Here is a 19,138-nt window from a genome sequence, read left to right on the forward strand (position 1 = left end):
ACCCCCTCTAGCAAACGCACCGATCCTAATATAAAATATGGATTATATGCAACTAAACAAAAGAAAGATGACGCACACAACCACTAACACATCTTACACATGCATAACAAAGAAAATTCTAAGTCTACACCACTACTATCGAATAAACTCGAAAAGTAACAAGAATCCAGAGAAACGCATATGAAAACGTAAAAAGTACAACTACAAAATCACAGATATGAAACATACTATAGTTTTAAAAACACCAATACGAAGTATAACTCGGAAGCAAGAAAGTAATACAGAAGATGCACACACTAATACAACCATAACTACACACAACAATAATAGAAAATATCTTCGGTTGTGAGAAGGCATGTCTGGCAGGATCTCCTCGGCATCAACTGTAATCTTCTACCTGATATCTGGAAAGATAAAAAAATCCAAAGTCCAACTAGTGAATACAAAAATACTCAGTGGATAATAAGAAAGGACAGTGCATGAACGAAGTAAATAGCAAGAGTATAGATACATACCAAAAATCAACATGTGATCAATAATATATCTGCAGGTAATAAACAACTAATATGGATCTCATGAAATGCAATAAGCCATATGAATGACATGTCACACATAATGCAACAATCAAGAATCAACCAAGTATACAACCAAAATGCAGTATACGTGCGGTCTAATACATATACATACATATATATATATATATATATATATATATATATATATATATATATATATATATATATATATATATATATATATATATATATCATGCACATGATGCACATATGTATGATGCAACTGCCTACACTCGCTACAGCACTCATGTATCTATATGTGTCTAAGGGTGTCTGACATCCAAACGGTCACAACTCCAGCCCTATAATAAAGTAGCCTGGTGACCCAAAATAGGTAGTCATATATAGCTACGTATATCCTATGGTCGATATCTGTCCTCTAATACTCATCCCTGAGTATCATCTATATACTCTCCGAGTACCACCCCTAATCAGTGTCAAAGTCAGATCATTGACTCGGCTGCGTATACTGCTATATAGCCACCATCACCATGATGGAAATATGATTTCATAACCACCTACATAGAAATACCACTAAGGCCAACTATCCATGACGATGGTCCCACAATAAAGTGGCTTACACTCGTCATCATACACATGATGTGATGATCAAAATCTCAGTAATCTACATCTACCATGCTAATCAACATGCGTAGGTATAAGCCCTAATGATCACAAGTATCATACGAAAAAAACTATAACCTCTAATGATCATAGGTATCATAGGAACAGGAAATATAATTATAGAGATCAAGGAATTGATACAACAGAATTGATAATCAAAGATCAATGGTATCAAGGCAAGCATGAAAGAAACATGAGTAACATAAAAAGTATCCAAGTAACAAAAAGGAATAGAATTAAAGTATCTAACTACTAAACCTAAAAAAGAATCATGCACTGAAAATAGAATATGTTGTATTGACCAAATACAGTAATTACCCACGCGATAAATCGTAGGTCTCCTAGAACCCTCAGAAATATCCTCGTATAGTATCGAAGTCCACGAATCACTCAAGGTCTTGCAAATACAATGATATCATCCTAAATGCAATGATATAACCAAGAAATCCTAATCAAACCAAAGTTAATTTAATTCTATTTAATTAACCAAATTTGGGTTAGACTAATCTAACCATTAGGTTTCTATTAACATGAGTTAACTAATTAATTAATTAATTATTAACCAATTAGCTAATTAATTGTATTAACTCATTAACACAATTAATCTCAAGTTTAATCAAATCTAAGCTAACCAACCAACCTAAACCAACTTAATCATGGTTGGTTAGATTCAAACTAAGGTTAACAATCACTTAGTTGATTTTAGATTAATAAACAATCTAAATGCGTCTTAATCCCTAACCGATAATCTGATCAGGTCTCTATCTCAAAGAGTTTAACACAAGTATAAACCCTAGCAAAATCAACATATAATGACCAAAAAACTAATCCACTAATCAAGATCAAACAAATCAAGAATTCACCTATAACCTAATCTAACTAAATCCTTAGATTAATCTAACGGAATAGATCAAAACTATCCCAACAGAATCCAACCGATTTCTATGGCAAAACAAGATCAGATCTAAACTAATCAACATTAATTTGATTAATCCAAGCCATGAACAGAATCTCACAAATTCTTACCCTATAACAAAGTACCATCTTAGTCGAACCTAATCATTGATAAAAATCCAAATCCAATAATTCCAAGCTTACCTCAGATTGAGTCGTGCCCTAGCTTTTCTTGCTCCTTTGCTTCCAACAAGATAAAGCCTGATCAATCCAAGAAACTGTGCATATCAATTGAACAGTGACCCAAATTTTAAATCTCAAACCAATTCTAGATTGAATTGGATCAATCGAGGAGGAACTTACCACTAAGCTGGTTGAATGCCCTAGATCTTGGTTTTAGGAAACCCTAGCCGTGCTTGACACCAATCACCGCCGGCCAATCCAGATTTACACCAAGATTTTCCCTCCGCAAGAATCGACTCACTGAATCTCAGAATCCGTAGAGATCTAAAGAGCTCTTTAATAGAAGACCCTCAAATCTTCGAAAATCCCTTGAAATCAACCACTTACCCGATCGATCTCACCCCGATCGCCTCTTCTACCGTCGCTGATCGCCGTCGAATCAAGCCACCTTCGGCAATGAAATGAGCTCAAGGTAGAAGATCTAGCCTCCGGTCGCTTCCTCGTCGTCGACTCCGGCTGTGGACGACGTGGAGAAAAGATCGCGGGGAAGAAGAGAAGAAATAGAGGAAGATGAATCGGAAGCAGAGGAAAATGTCGCACTAGTTGGGAAGGAATCGCGGTTTTAAGTTTCCTTACTGGATTCTTTTTAACGGGTTGCAAGTAGATCCATTAACCATTAGCCCATTAACCCCCTAACCTATTAACCCATTAATTCTTTAAATTAATTAACTCTAAGTGGGCTGATCTTGGGTTATTAATTGGGCTAAAGGGGTTAGCTTAAAAGGCTGGTTATTATGGTCTATTTGGGTTCATTTAATTAGCTATTTAATTAGGTTAAGGATTAAATTTAATTAGAGTTAATTTATTTACAAATTACTCTTTAAATTTTTGGTATTTTACAAGAGGTGCAAGTAATGATTTTTATTATTTGCTCGATAAAATTATAGAATTAGAATACCCAGATCAGAAATGCGAGTTATTTTATTTATGTGTTACTGATTTGATCCTGTTAGAGGAATGAAAGTGCATCCACACTATAATTTAGTTAAAATAAAGCATAAAAGATTTTATAAAAGATATGAACCATTTGTGTTGGCACAACAAGCTATTCAGGTATTCTATGTTTCGTATCCTAGTTTGAAACGTAACAAAAATGACTGATAGGCTAATTGTAAAACTAAAGCACGGAAAAAGAGTGAGAAACGTTATGGAGACATTGCATATCAACAAAAGGAAGTTAAGAGCACATTTTAGATAGAAGAATATATTATTTCAATATTACAAGATTCCAACAGAGTAGTAATAAATGTGGATGCAAGTGAAATTAATGAGAATGAATCTAATGATGATGACGATGATGATGACAACAACAATGATGAGAATGCCAATAAAAATGAGGACTTTGATGTTATTATATAAAAAAATAAAGAGATCTTTTAAAAATGGTAATGTATTTTTTATGAATAATTTAGTTTTAATCTGCATATTTATGACTTATTGCTTACTTAATTATTTATATACTGTCTTATTATTAAATATTTGTAATTAACTGTTAATGCATTGTATTTTTTCTTATAGGTCATTATAGGTGATATTATTTACGTGTTTAGTTTTACACCTGCTTTCATCTTAGCAAATATGGTAAGTTTTTTTTATATTCCTCGTTATGTAATAAATATTTATTATTTTATCTCATAATAATTTTGGTTGACAATTTCGACGAGGTGGTCATAGACGAAGTATTCTTAGCCAATCTACTTCAGCACATAGAATTTCGACGAGGTGGTCATTATAGGTGATAATTTTTAACTTAATTGGATTCTAATAGTTATGTACCTTCTCTAACTTATTAAATATGTTTGTATTTCAATACAGGAAAAATATGATGAGCTAGAGTTAGCACATAGAAGTTTAAGTGCTAGTGATAACAATGATGAATCTGAGCCCTCTGTTGGGAATGATATGAATATCTGATTGAAAGCGAGTGGAGGATCCAAGAGGGGAAGGATATTGAGAATGAGTTCTCTGAGCAGAACTCATCGAGTTGCTGACATATCTTCTTCCACCCCACCAGCAGTAAGGGCATAGATAGAAAGCCTAACTGAAGAATTTTCTAATTTGAAGGGCATAATTTTGCAAAGGGATAAAGAGATGAGAGAAATACGTCGATAATAGGATTTTATTATGCGACATCTTCAGTTAGGCTCCGCTCCAAGTCAGATTCCTCTTGGTTCTGGTGCTGACGGTGATAATGATGATTCTTCATAAGTCTAGTTGTGTATAATTTTAATTTTCCTCACAATTAGTATTGCATTACATTTTTTTATTTGTAAATCTTTTATTTTTTTTATTGATTAATACTATTATTTTTTTCGAACAGGGTTAGTGAAACTAAGGATGACGGTAAAGTAAGTAATTACATATTATAGTTAATTTGTACAAAGATTTTTTTGTTTTATTTTTTGATGTAAGAAAAGAAGAAGAAGTTTGGATGGAGAAGAGAGTGGAGTCGAAAGTATTTTTTGAGGTCGATGCCGTAGACAATGATACTTTTTATTTCTGATTGTTTTAAGACTTTATTAGTTGTTTTGAGACTTTTTTAGATGTTTTGAAATTTATTTATTCAGGATGATGTGTTGGATATTGTTGTTAATGTTTGTTAAACATTGATGTTATTCAGGATGATATAGGAAGATGTGTTTGTATTGATGTTAATGTTTCATTGATGTTAATATTTCATTAGTTGTTGTTAAGTATTATATTGGGTTAATATGTTGTTTGTTTATTAGGATGTGATTGATTTGATATGTTGGTTGGTTGTTAAATGTGTTTAATGTTTGAGTTGAAGGATGTAGAGTATGATATATGTAAATAGATTCATTTGAAGAATGAAATGGATAGAAGTTGTAGGAAATTTTAATGATTTGCGATGAATTTTGTGACGAAAATAGTTTTATCATAAAAGTATCATAAATTACTGTGCTATCGAAACATTGACAATGAAAAACTTTTTTGTTGCTAATTGGCTACGAAAATACTATTCATCGCAAAATCTCACCCATTTTCTTTTAGCCTCTCCATAGCGACGAAATCAATTTTCGTCGCGACTTTAGCGACGAAAATAAATTTTTATCGCGACTTTGGTGACGAAAATAAATTTTCATCGCAAAGTAACAAATACTCAATTTTGTGTCAAAAATATTTTTATTGCTAAATTGTGATGAATTTGGTGACGAAAAATTTATTCGTCGTGAAATTGACGGCAAATCAATATTTTTTCATCGTAAAATTTTGTGACGAGCTATTATCCATGAAAAAAATTTTGTCGCTAAATTCGTCATCAAATGGTTTTGTGATGATTTTTTTCCATCATAAAATTCATCGTAAATTGTCTTTATTTTTTAGTACTGTTAGGATTTCCTCTTTATAAAAAATTCGATCTTTGACCTTCATGGATTTCATCATTTTTATCAAATTGATTTTTTATACATACTTTACAATCATGTAAGATTTCACAAGTTTACTTTAACTTAAACGTTGTCCAACATCGAAATAATATATAAATAATATACGTGTGAGATATAATTACACCAACATTAATAATTTGAATATTGTTGTAACAATCACTAAATGACTGTTATAATAATTTTATAGTAGTTTAAATCTTTTTAAAATAATTTTTAGCAAGTTTAAATAATTTTAATTAAATTAATAAATATTTTTATAGTATTTTTAATATAAAAATATGATAGATATATTTTTTAAAAAATGAACTTTTGACAATTTAAATTAATCAGGAATGTCTTTTTAATTTTTATTATTTTTTGTCCCTATAATATTAGCAAGAAGTGATATGCAACATTTTAAAAGGTCAAATCACAAATATCAATATATTAATCCACATATAAAAAAAATAATGATCTCATCTAATTCAAAATTAATCTCATAATTTTGCATACATGTCATGCCCATCGTAAGTTCTTTTTTGGCTGATTTTGAAACACTATCTTATTTGGCTAATTTTGAATATGAGTGGTTTGGGCATTATTTATTTTGATAATTGAATAATTCACTAAACGTGATTCACATGGCGCCCTAATTAACATTTAATCATCGCATGGAGACAAGTATCATGCCGGTGGGGACGCCGATTAAATTATAGTAATGTAAGATGTCATTATCACAATTAAGTTTTCTTCAATCATATCACATCCGGCCAGGCTAAAATAAAATGTGTTCACACGAACAAGCAAGAGCCTAGCCTACGTTTCTTGGGTTTGGTGGTGAACTAAGTTTGTCACAATTGTTAAATACTAATTTTTATTTTTTAAAAATAATTTTGCATTATAAAATTCAAGTTTGCACTCACTCTAGGGTTGCAGATTTTTATGATTTACTTTTTTTATATATCTAGTTAAACAAATATTTTTTTAAAAAATTATTAAAATAACATTTCATTTATAATTTTTCTATTAAAATATCTTTCTGTATTTCATCTCAGAACTGCCTTTTTTTTTTTTGAAATATGGATAAAAATGCATCTTTTGATTGTCTGAAATAAAATTTTAATTATTAAGTATACCACAAATTATTGATGTTTAACCATCTAATTTTTTTAATCAAATCTTATTGGTATTTTTAAAAACAAATCTAACAAATCTTGTTCATTTGTTTTACTTCACATGATATATTCAATTTAACTATTTTAAAATAATTCATGGGAAACTCATTAAAACGAGTAGATTTTAATATCCAATTTAAAATATATTTGTTCGTAAATTCATAAAAAAATTTGGGAACCTACTCAGGTATATTATTGAGAATGAATATTAAAATTCATAAAAAGAAATTCAAAAATAATGAATTAATTAAAATAATATTTTAATAAAAAAAATAAAATTCACCATCTCCCAACGTCCTATACAATTAATTTTACGATCTTTTATTAAGAGATAAATTAAAAAATTATTATAAAAATTTCAAATTCATCAAAATTAGATCTCTGTGCTTTAATAAATTTATTTTATAACAATAAATTCATAGAAAGGTTGACACTACTGGCCAATAACAGGGAGCGAAAATATTAATTGTGAATAAATTTAAAAATTCGCATTTTGTAAGTTCGGGAGTTAATCTGCATTTATTAATCACGCCAGCCATATAGGGAGGGAAAGAGAGAGAGGGAGAGAGAGAGAGGTGATTGATGCCTGAGAGCTGCGGCTGCGGTTGCGGTTGCTGCGTGCTCGAGTACGCTCCATCGTTGCATCTCTTCCTCGACAGATTCAATCCCTTTCTCCATTTGTTCAATCTAGCAGGCGCCCAGCGACTAGGCGGAGAAGAAATGGCCACCATCACTGTTCCTGCTTCTTCGCCTTCCCCTGATGAAGACGCAAACAAGCTAAGAAAAGCCTTCCAAGGTACCAAAACGTTTCTTGCGCTTCTACTGCTAAAATGGACTAAGATTTGTGAGTTCATCTGTATCTTTAATGTATGCCTTCAAACAATAGGATGGGGGACGGACGAGAAGACGATTATTGAGATATTAAGTCATCGCAACGCCGCACAGCGATTGGCCATAGCTGAGACTTATGCTCGCCTTTATGGGGAGTCACTGCTCGAGCGCCTCCATTCCGAGCTCTCTGGAGACTTCAGGGTAACTGGTTCTACTCCTTCCAACATGTAGTTGATTTGCTTGTTGATAGCATGAAATTAGGTTAATGTCTGATCTAACATCATCTACTCATACGGAGTCTGTCTTCTTTTTGAATAATTCTTACATAAAAGAAAATTGATTTCTTTGAAGAGACTTAATTTTGATCCTGATTTTTCTTTCTACTTTTTGTGCTAACGTCTCTCTGTTCCTCTTTTCGTACTCTTTTGTTTTTTTTCTCTCTCTTGACTATTGGTTTACTTGCGTTCAAGAATGTCCTTGCAGATTAAACCTTCTAGTTCTCTCTCTTTCTCTTTTAAATTTTTTATTTTCTATTTTTAAAGTTTTTATAGGATGTCGAACAACTGAACTTAGACTGAGAGGAAGCAGGAAACAACTAGAATTTAGAGTGGAAGGATTCAAGGAATGCATTCTTTCATTATTTTTTTTTCTTCCTTTAAATTCTTGAACGGGTGCTTTTACATACAAATATCAGTTGAGCAAATCAATACTTTATCATGTAGCATTTCCCTCATTGAGATTTTCCAGCATTCTGATCATGCCACATCATTTTAGACTTCTAAATCCTTCAAAACAGATGGAAAGTGGAAGCTTTATTACCTCCAATTACTTTAATCCCTACTGTTTCTTATGAAGTTTGTGACTTTATGATTGGAAATAAATAATTTGTAAGCTTTGTTATAATACTATCTCTATTTCAGACAATACAATTGAATCTAAGAGTTCTAGAGTATATCTGTCTGGCAAGAAAAAACCTGGAAGGATGGGAAGTGGAAGGATAATAACTGAAGGAAAGTTTCCTCTAGCCAATTGGAAGGAAAAATAGGAGGCAATGAAAATTAAATGGATTCATGAACCTCCTTTTCCTCATAACTAATTTGCCCAAAAGTGGGTAAAATTTTTGAAGGAATACCTGTTAATTAATTATCTCACTTTAGAAATTTATCCTCCCCTTCATTTGTCCTTTGTAGTGAACAATGAAAGAAGGAAACTAGTACTTACCCAACTCCTCCATCATTCCGGTCCTAACAAAAAGTGTCAAGGAAGTTGAGAATTGAAAAGAAATCTTTATTGATTGTACTATCAAATTCAATGTTGTCTACTCAAGCATGACCTTGAATGTACCTACCGTGCAACATATCCTTGTACTTGTAAAGAACAATTGTTTGAGCGGTATTATTTTAGCTTGGTACCAGCTAACATAAGAGATGCACTGCAATGAATAACTTTAAGGACTGAAAAAGATGTTATAGATTCCAAATATAAAAACCCTTCACATAGACACAAGAAGCATGTAGCAAAAAAATTGTCTATAACCACTTAATAATGGACAGTGGAGCATAATCTTGTTGAAACAATTATTGAATGAAATATATATATAAATCAAAATAAAACAAAAATGAAATATAGTTTGTGCAATGCTAACTCTTGGATGTCAGCAAGGGCAGCTTCTTCATGGACGAACCGAGGTATGTGATAATTTTCTAAAAACAGATTCACCCCCTCTACAACAAGCCCCCTCTACAACAATGCTTGGTGGTTTGAATATATGATCATTTCCCAAGATACAATAGCTAAATCACCTATAGTAATAAGCATGAATTGTTATTCTGGAGAACTGAATTTGTAGCTGAATTCATTATTACAGAAGCTAGAGGAGGAAAAGAAGGATTTCTTAGTCATTGTAAAAGGAGATTGAAGAAGTGAATTTTTATCCATGTCTCTTCAATCACCTGCACATTATTCATCACCATCAAAGCCTTATTAACTCACCATTAATACGGTCATCAAGGAGTGGATCATTAACTCCATTAACATGCCTATTGAGGCAACGGATAGAAAGGTTAATTAAAAAATTAATAAAATGTGGGTTGGCTTACATAAGCATTTTTTGCCTCAATTGGTTTGACATTCGACGCACGTAAATTGCACTTGCAGACAAGTCATTTTTTAGTGTAAATCAGGTCCTAAATTTACACCTCCTATAGGCGCGTGCACGAGAGCATCTTATTAATAGTACTCACATTAGCTCAAAGGTTGGATTCAGTATAAATTAACCCATTTGCCTTAATTTTTCAATGTGAAACCTTTCCACCTTTCCATTAGAGTCATTTTCATTCATATGTCTAATAATCCCCCATATGAATGAAAATTAATGGATATAAAGAGGTATATATGGTAGTGTTCAACAGTTGAATCTTGGATAGGTAGGGCTTATCTTTTGAACCTTCCCTTATAAAGATATCTTTTACTTTATTGATTGCCAATCGATATAATATCCTTAAAATGTCTTGCCATTTGTGCAAACAAATTATCTTTGATATATTTCTCATAGTTCTTATGATTGTGTTTGTTTAGGCCTAAATATACGCTTGGTTTTGTGATCAAGAGTAACTCACATTACTCCTCTCAAAAGCATAAGGATTTGTTGTTCGTATTTTACATGAATTACTATTTTATCATAGGAATGGATAAGAGATAATTCCCCCACAATGATTTCCTAAGTCAATGTAATTAGGTTGTCCCATTGAAGCTAGTTCTTAATCTCCAGTCAACATGGGTTCGGTTCTTTCTTTGAGCCAATTTATTTCATAGACTTAAGTCTCATTCCTCTCAATGATTTAGCAACTAACTCTATTTAATTCTTTGGTTAGCAGACCTATTAGATTATAACTTTATTTAATCAGTGCATAATCTAGACTTATCATTATACACATAACATTGAGCCCGTCTACTAGTCGATTGACTATCACAATATATATAAATTATCGGCACAAGCTATAATCATCTTAGAATATCTTCTAAGAATTGGTTTAGTCATTCAACATTTTCACCACACTTGTTAAAGACTATAAACTCAGATGCCATAAAATGACTGCACCTCCTAATATAAATACAAATCTACTAGTAAATTTTAAGTCTTTTATATCACATATTTAGTTGCATCACTATATCCTTTAGTATATCTTGTATAGTGCAATTTATAATCACAAGTATATCTTAAATCTAGTATTCTTATTATCCCTTTCCGGTGTCTAATATTAGGATAACTCATGTATCTATTTAGTTTGCTTATTGCGTAGATTGTGTACATTTCATCAAGTACATTAGATTTTCAATAATTTTAAAGTACTCTACTTGAGAAATACTCTCACTTATGTTTTTTTATAGATGTTGATTTGTATTTATCAGAATTCTTGCTAACACAGAATTGATTTTATTAACTTTCTCAAGAATCTTACCCACATAATGTTTAATGAATTAAGATGTCCTTCAAATTGAATCTTGAGTAAGAATAAGTATCTTATCTATGTATAGACATAAAATGATAAAACCACTTTTAGTGTCCTTAATGTAGACTCATTTGTCACTTTTATTAATTTTGAATCCACTTTCTTTCATGACATTGTCAAATGTCACTGCTCTAATGTTTATTTCAAATCATATAACAACTTTACGAATCTAGTAATCTTGTTTTCTTGCCTTAAGCAAAAAAAAAATCTTCGGTTGCTCCATGTAATTTCATTTTCCAAATCCTATTTAGAAAAGTTATTTTCACATCCATTTGATGTATTTTTGGTTTCACAAAGTGGCAATAACAAGTATTACTTTGATAGAGGTTATTCTCGTAATTGGAGAATAAGTATTAAAGTAATCAAGACCTTCTCATTATAAAATTTTTTTAATTACTAATCTCATCTTATATTTATCAATTATTCCATCTGCTTTCTTTTTTTAAAAAAATTCATTTGTAACCCAGTGGTTTACTTCTTAGAGGAAAATCCACTAGTTTCCATGTATGATTTTACAAGATAGAATACATCTCACTAGTAATTGTCTCTTTCCATTCCATTGAGGTCCTTCAGAAAAATTTATAGTTTCTTTATAACTTTGAGATTCACTTTCTAACATAAAAGTAAGAAAATTCTTTACAAGCTCTTTTACTTTGTCTAATCTTAACTTCATCCAGTTTCATTTTGTTCTTGTTCTAGTGTTTCTTATGTCCATTTTCATTTTATTCTTGTTCTAGTGTTTCTTATGTCATTTTGAAGAACTTGCTTCTTCTTGAAACTTAAATTGAAACATTTTTATAGAATGGAAACATACCTTGATTCAATTATTATATTATTTTGTACGTTAGGTATTTGAAACTTTTATATAAGGAACCTATAAACACTACTATTATATGCAGTCTTTTTTTATCTTATTAGGATTAGGCATCATTATTTTAGTAAGACACCCTCATGCTTGTAAATATTTATAGGAGGATTTTCTTCTATTCCATAATTCATAAGGACTCTTTTTTTTTTTTTTTTGAGATACTCTATTTAAAAACTATTGACACAACCTTCCCCAAGTTGTTTTATAACAATCCAAAACTTAATCAGTTCCAAGATACGATTCTTTTTTTAGCAATACCATTTGGCTAAGGAGTATATGAAACTGTTGTTTTGTGTTTAATTCCATGTTTAACACAAAACTCAGCAATTCCTCAATCACTTCAAACCACTTTAATTCTCTTGTTAAGTTGATTATCAACTCTATTTTTATAGAAATAAATTTCTATATAACTTCATCTTTACTTTTGAAGATAGATTATGATTACGTGTTTGTACACCTTTTAGGTTGTGCACATTTGTATAAATTAAGTGGCTTGTTGCTTCATTCAATATGTTGAAAAGATGACTAATTTAATTTTGCCTCAACATAAGTCTCGCATTTGTGTTTCAAATTAATTTGGAATGTACAATTAATCACACTTGTGTTTAAGTCTCGTATTTGTGTTATACTTTTCGTATTTGTAGTTATACTTTTGTTAATTAATCTACGCAATCTATTATAATTAACATGGCCTAATCTACTAAGCTATAAGTTGGAAGACTCAAGCAACTAAGAAAAAGGTAAGTAGAAGGGTTATTCATTTTATTAATTTTAGGCCTAATGTCCATTAGATTGAGTTTAAACCACTTGTCACTTAATCCCTTTCCTACAAACATTCTATTTTTTGACAGAATTACTTTATTTGATTCTATTACAATGCAAAAGTCATACTTATCACATAACAGATTGTTAAGAGTTGGCCCATTTTTGGAGGTCATCTTCAGAATCACTTTACGCTAACCCTTGATGTTTGAAATGCCAAGTTTCCCATGAACAACTTTCCTATCTTTGTTTTCTTCAAAGTTGTGCTAGATAATTCGAGGTTCTTCCTTTTTGAGTTTTTATGAAGCTCAACAATGTTAGCTTTAGTAGTAGTCGAGAGTCTGAATTCTTGTTTTCTTCCTCAATGCAATGTCTTAGAATGAGTTATTCGACTTTCATGTCCTTTCTTTTTTTTGATGGGTTTATATATAAAGGGGTCAAGAATATACATCTTATCTTGGGCATACCTAAGTTATATTCTAAACCCTGAATATTTTGCCAATTGACTAGGAGTTAAAAGTAAGTAAACATTAAGGGATTTAAATATGCGTATTTGTATTTTAATGAATATTCTATTGGTGCAAGGAGCATTAGATGATCGAACTTGGGTTTTAATGTTGGCAAAGGTTTAAAATTAAAGTCTTATTGTGATCTAACAGCTTGATCAAGTGTGCAGGTAGCTCAACCAGGAAAGACCTAGTAGGTTAAGTTGATTGGATACTAAGCAAGTAAAAGTCCTAGTAGGTTAGTTGGACTGGGTATTAGGTAGTTAAAACCTTAGCAATTTAAGGATATCAGGCAGTGAAAGTCTAGATGGGTCAGTGGATCAGACATCTAGCAAGGTGGACTCGATGGGTCGGTTGGATCAAGCATCGAGTCAGAAGAAAGTCTTAGAGGGTCAAGTGATCAGATGTTGAGAGAAAGCCCAAGTAGGTCTGGAGGACCGGATGCTTATCAAATGATAAGTGAAGTAAGTTTCTATTGTGGAATGGTTCTTCTGAAAAGAAGAACGGGTAAGGACGAGTCTTCGTTATGACGACAACCTTAGATGACGATCTGACTAAGAGATCCACTTAGAAAATGAAGTCGAGATCGGACAGTTAGACAACTGTCAGACTTAATTTTGCTTAATTATCATAATACTGTATTAACCCCATTTTACAGGATCATAGATCGATCGGCTTGATCAGTAGATCAAAAGAGTGATTCGGTTAATTGAACGCTGAGCTATCAACCTAATTGTCCCATGTGCTAACGTGACATCCTAGATGGACTGGATAAGTCTCGGATTGCTAACATGACACGAGATAAGGACGATGGTGTTGATGTGACGAGGGGATAACATTTGACCAACTGACGTAGCAAACAACTCGATCAAGGTTAAGGATCAATATGCTGACATGACTGAAGATCATTATCGAGGAGCTGATGTGGCGGAAGGAGACTGGAAGAAGACCGGATTAGTAGATCGATCCTGTAGATTGATTAACTGAATCTGGATTCGATTTTCTAGGTGATCGGTATATCGGTCAATTCTATCAGTAGACCGATCCGGGTCTATAAAAGGTCTTGAACATAGACTTCGACATCAACTTTCAGAAGTTCTCTTGCTCTCTTGTGAAAAACTCCACTGCTATGCCGCTGTGCTACTTTGACAATTGTGCTCACCTCCGAGATCAATTTTTGTCGTTATTCTTATATTTTCATTAGTGTCTTATTGCACTTTAATTTCTAAGGGGTAGTAAGCTTGTTATCATATCTTACTTTCTTGTAAAGAGGCGAATCTCCTTCTCATAAGAGAAGGAAATTAATAGTGAATTGTATATCGAAGCGATCAATGATCGCGGGCCTTGGAGTAACAGTTTGAGACTATAAACCAAGTAAAAATAAACTATCTTTGTATGTTTTGTGTTTCCATTGTGTTTTTTACTTTAACTCTAAAAAGAAATAAATTTTAAATGGGAAAAGCGACGTACGTAATTCACCCTCTCTCGTGCTCACTTCGATCCTACAATTGGTATTTGAGTCAGGGGCGCTCTGAATTGGTGTAACCATCAATTGAACAATTATTTTCGCTTATTTTTTTGGCGCTACTATTCTCTTACACTAGTAATCCAAGACTATGTCTTGTTACAATCTTCTTGTTTCTTTTCCGTGCAAGATTTTTAGAATGACCCATCAGAAAAGTTACAACACGGTCATACCAACGTTATTCTCTAGTGATGACTTCGGCTACTGAAAGGGACGAATGAAGTACCACCTGAAGACTCAAGTGGAGATGTGGATTGTGATTCAAATCGGTTTCACATTGCTCACCAACGAAGAAGGACTACCACTAGGATGCGATAAATGAACGATGAACATCAAACGGAAGATCGAAGCTGATGCCAAGGCGACCCAAACCCTCTAATGCAGATTGTTCTAGGAAGAGCTCAATCAGGTTGGCCCCTTTATCGGTGCAAAGGACCTATGAGACAGATTAATCGAGCTACACGAAGGAACCGACAATACCAAGGTAACAAAACATGATCCATATTTGAATAAGTTGTCTAATACTAAAATGTAGGATGATGAATCATCTTCGGACGAGTCGGACGAGGAGGAACAAACTCAAGCAAGCTTTTTAACACTAATGACAAAAGAACAAGTGACTGAATTCGAGTCTGAGTTTGAGTCTGAGTCCGAATTAAGCTACGGATCCGTATCTGATTCAGACAAACCAAACAACGAGATAAGTTCTCCATTAGTAGAAAAAGTATATGCCATGATTTCGTGCTTAACTCGAAAACTAGTTAAGTTCAATATCCGGGTCAGGTCAAAGTCCTTAAGGAGAAGATTAACCTTAGTCCCCCAACTGACCATGTTTAAAAGGGAACTTTAACTCAAGTTCAAAAGCTTGAGGAAGAAAATTCCCTTTAAAAAGTCAAGTTGAGGAACTAAAAGACTTGTTGGAACGGTTCACATCGGGGTCCAACGCAAGTACAATACATAGAACCCAAAGAGTTGTATACAACAAGTCTGGACTCGAATTCAATGCTAAAAATTGATACAAATCATATATGTCATTAGTTAATCGAAATGTTAGAAAACAAGTCTAAACATGGGCCCCTAAATGTAGTTTAATTAATCAAGATGACCAGACCAATATTAGATCTCCTAGGATCAAATTCATCACTTGAATAAACCTTATCAAGGTCATGATCCAAGGGGAGCCAATAGAAAAATTATTTTCTTTATTATATAAATTTCATCCTTGTTTAACTTAGTTTTTCTAAACGCATGTTAGTTTAATTTCTTGCTTAATCTAGAACAGTTAGATAGGAAAATGTTTGATTGACCCCGACAATATAACATCGGACTGGATTGAGATGATAGTAGACTAATGAAGCTTTGTTGAAGCATATTTAGGTTGAATCACAACCATTCTAACGGGTGCAATTGGCCTCGTGGATCTAGCTGAAGGTACCTCAATCCTATATGAGGCAGTTAGACTAAGAATTAGTATTAAGTTCCTTAGGTTGACTATTTGGGGAAAACCTTGTCTTAAGCACGCGATTACTTTAATGATGTCCATTGTGACTCACTACAACCTGCAAGCTTATCTTAAAAACACCAACTTGGCAAACTCAGAGCTAAGTCTGAATTTAATACAAGGTCAAACAACCTTCCTTGAGTTCATTAGTAATTTTAACCAAGTAAAAATTGAAAACCATTTCACACAATTCATAAAGCTAACTTGGTTAACCACATAGAAGGAGTGAGATGTTAAGTTAAAATGAACAAAAACCTTGATTTGGTCAATCAAAATCTTAACCAAATCAATATAAATAATTATCTAAATAGATCTAAAATTAATCATGATAATTCAAATTTGATTAATTCAATTAATCCGAATTTAAATAATAAAAAACTCAATCAATTGTAATTTGAACAAATCAAACTTAATTAATCAATCTGAATTCAATTAACAAAAACTTAATTAATCAAGATTTGAATAATTCAATTAATCCGAATTTTCTAAGTCTTGAAGAGATTAATAAAAAACTTGTTCAACTATTCAATCAAAATAAATCTAATTTAGTTATTCAATCTATAGGAATCGGGATCTAGCTATATAGAATAGTAGTATTTTATATTATTTTTCAATTCTTACAAAATGGAGCTAACCTATATCTTACCTTAAAATGCATGAACTTATAGAGTTAGGCAACCTCTCACAAATATATTTGGTCTAATTTCTTTTATGTATTGAGCTAATTAGAATGAGTGAGATGTGAAAATAATAGAATTAATAAAATAGTCATCATCGTGTTTCCACCTAATCAATTTACCTTCCTCACTCAAGGGATTTAGAAAATAAAAATTGAAATGCTTGTCAACAAGTAAAAGAAACTAAGTCCACACATAATCAAACCAACTCTATACTTAATATTACACTTAGATATATGTCTCATAAAAATCTAAATCACTAAGTGGAATTAATACATCTTAGTTATAATCATTAATTTTTCAAGATTTATTTGAATAATCTAGTAATTTTTTAAATTAGTAAAAATTAAGAGAAATTAAAAACGACTAAGATCAAATTAGACTTGAACAAAATCTTAATCAAGTCGTTTTACTGACCAAATCTTTAGTGATTCGACTCTGAGTCAAAACCTAATTATCCAAATATGAATCAGAACCCAATTATCCAAACATGAATTAGAACCCATTCTTCTTATAACATCAAAGCTTGACCCCAAATCATAGATAAAATACAACTTGATTATAATTTGGTGATAGCAATAACCAAGTCTGGAACCTAGTACTGCCACTAAAGAATAAAATCACTATAGACACTAATTGGGTCTTCTAAAATAAACTAGAAGATAAAAGAAATATGACCCGTTTAGTAGCTAAAGGTTTTAGTCAGGTAAGAGGTCTAGACTATAATGAAACCCATGCATCAATTGCTAAACTTGAATTCATTAGATGTTGCTAGCATATGCAGCACATACAAGATTTTAAATTATTCCAAATGAATGTCAAATCTATGTTTTTTTATAAAAAAAGATTTACATAAGTCAACCGTTACACTTCGAACACTAGACTACCACAATCATGTACAAAAATGTTGAGATTAGTTAACTGTAAATGGCTAAATCTCTAATTCTGGGATTATGCTTGGAGTCTTAGAAGTACTTAGCATATCATACATAAAAACATTTTAAGTGCATTGCTTATTAAAGTTAATTTCTTTTAATTGTGGTTCTTTAAGTATTTAATTGCTTACTTTGATCGCATATATTTTAAAGCAATTAATTGTTTGTAAATAGTGTTAAAACCATTTATTTTGCAAAATGTCTTTCAAAAGTTTTTTAAAAATATTTTTAAATTTATTTTGATAGATAGACATTTTTGAAAAGTACTTTTTAGGGCATGTTTGGTTCAGAGTTATCATTGATAACCGTGGTTATCTGTCCATGTTTATCAACGATAACCTTATTTGATTTAAGTTATGATTGATTCCCGAGTAATGCAACATCACCGCCACATCAACAAAATATCAGCAAATGAGTTATAAACCTGAAATGCGATTACCTTAACAGTCTAAGGTTATTTATGATTTTGGAGGTTAACAAAATTGTTTTCTATGATTACTTTTCGATTTTAAAACCGAGTTAATTGAAATTTACAGTAAAACTGAGTTAATTAATTGAATAAATTTTAATTTAAATACTTATAAATTTAAAAGAGATAATTTAAAGAATTATTCTATTAATATATATATAAATTTATTTTAAAATTTAAAAAATAATAAATAAATTATATTTATTTTTTATATAATATTAATTTATTATCATCATTAATATTATTAATTTAATTTAATTAATTCTAAAAATAAATTGAATTAAAGGTAATATAGTAAATGTTAAACTGGTTATGTTTTATTCCCTCCAAATAAATAAGTTGAACCAAACAACACTAGGTTATGTTTTATATCCTAAAATTTTGATTATGGGATTACTTGATAATTACATAATCAAGGTTATACATGATAACTTGATCAAATGCACCTTTAAAGGGGGTGTTTCCGTAAGACTAACCTTTGAAATTATTTTGAATTTAAAAATGTTTGAACATAGTTTGCAAATGGTCTAAGTATTCTTGATTGTATGAAATGTTTTTTTAGTTCTTTTGAAAATTATTTTCATATATTTATTTTGAAAAAGTTTCTATAATTAGCTTTTAAAGGGTATTTCATTATAATTATAATTTAAAAATT

General features: G+C 31.4%; 1 protein-coding gene and 1 long non-coding RNA gene across 4 annotated transcripts in view; one reads left to right on the forward strand and one right to left on the reverse strand.

Moving 5' to 3' along the window:
- Positions 1-219: 219 nt before the first annotated feature.
- Positions 220-2,845, reverse strand: LOC141819045 (uncharacterized). Of its 2 annotated transcripts, none has more exons than XR_012601032.1 (4): positions 2,664-2,845; positions 2,457-2,576; positions 2,298-2,354; positions 220-404 (listed from the first exon to the last, which is right to left on the reverse strand). It is a non-coding gene; the product is annotated as an uncharacterized LOC141819045 (long non-coding RNA). The 2 variants fall into 2 exon arrangements; XR_012601031.1 differs by having other exon boundaries at positions 2,298-2,371.
- Positions 2,846-7,463: 4,618 nt separating this feature from the next.
- LOC141819046 (annexin D3-like) overlaps positions 7,464-19,138 on the forward strand; it is a 34,866-nt gene continuing 23,191 nt past the window's right edge. For both annotated transcript variants that reach the window (XM_074706421.1, XM_074706422.1), the window contains exons 1-2: positions 7,464-7,693; positions 7,784-7,929. In XM_074706421.1, coding sequence (XP_074562522.1) covers positions 7,480-7,693; positions 7,784-7,929 — 360 coding nt within the window. In that variant the 5' untranslated portion in view covers positions 7,464-7,479. The remainder of the gene's footprint in view (positions 7,694-7,783; positions 7,930-19,138) is intronic.

Source organism: Curcuma longa, unplaced genomic scaffold (assembly GCF_044706935.1).
Source record: "Curcuma longa cultivar G26 ecotype Majalengka, Jawa Barat unplaced genomic scaffold, ITB_CL_G26_1.1 contig_27485, whole genome shotgun sequence".
Taxonomy (NCBI): domain Eukaryota; kingdom Viridiplantae; phylum Streptophyta; class Magnoliopsida; order Zingiberales; family Zingiberaceae; genus Curcuma; species Curcuma longa.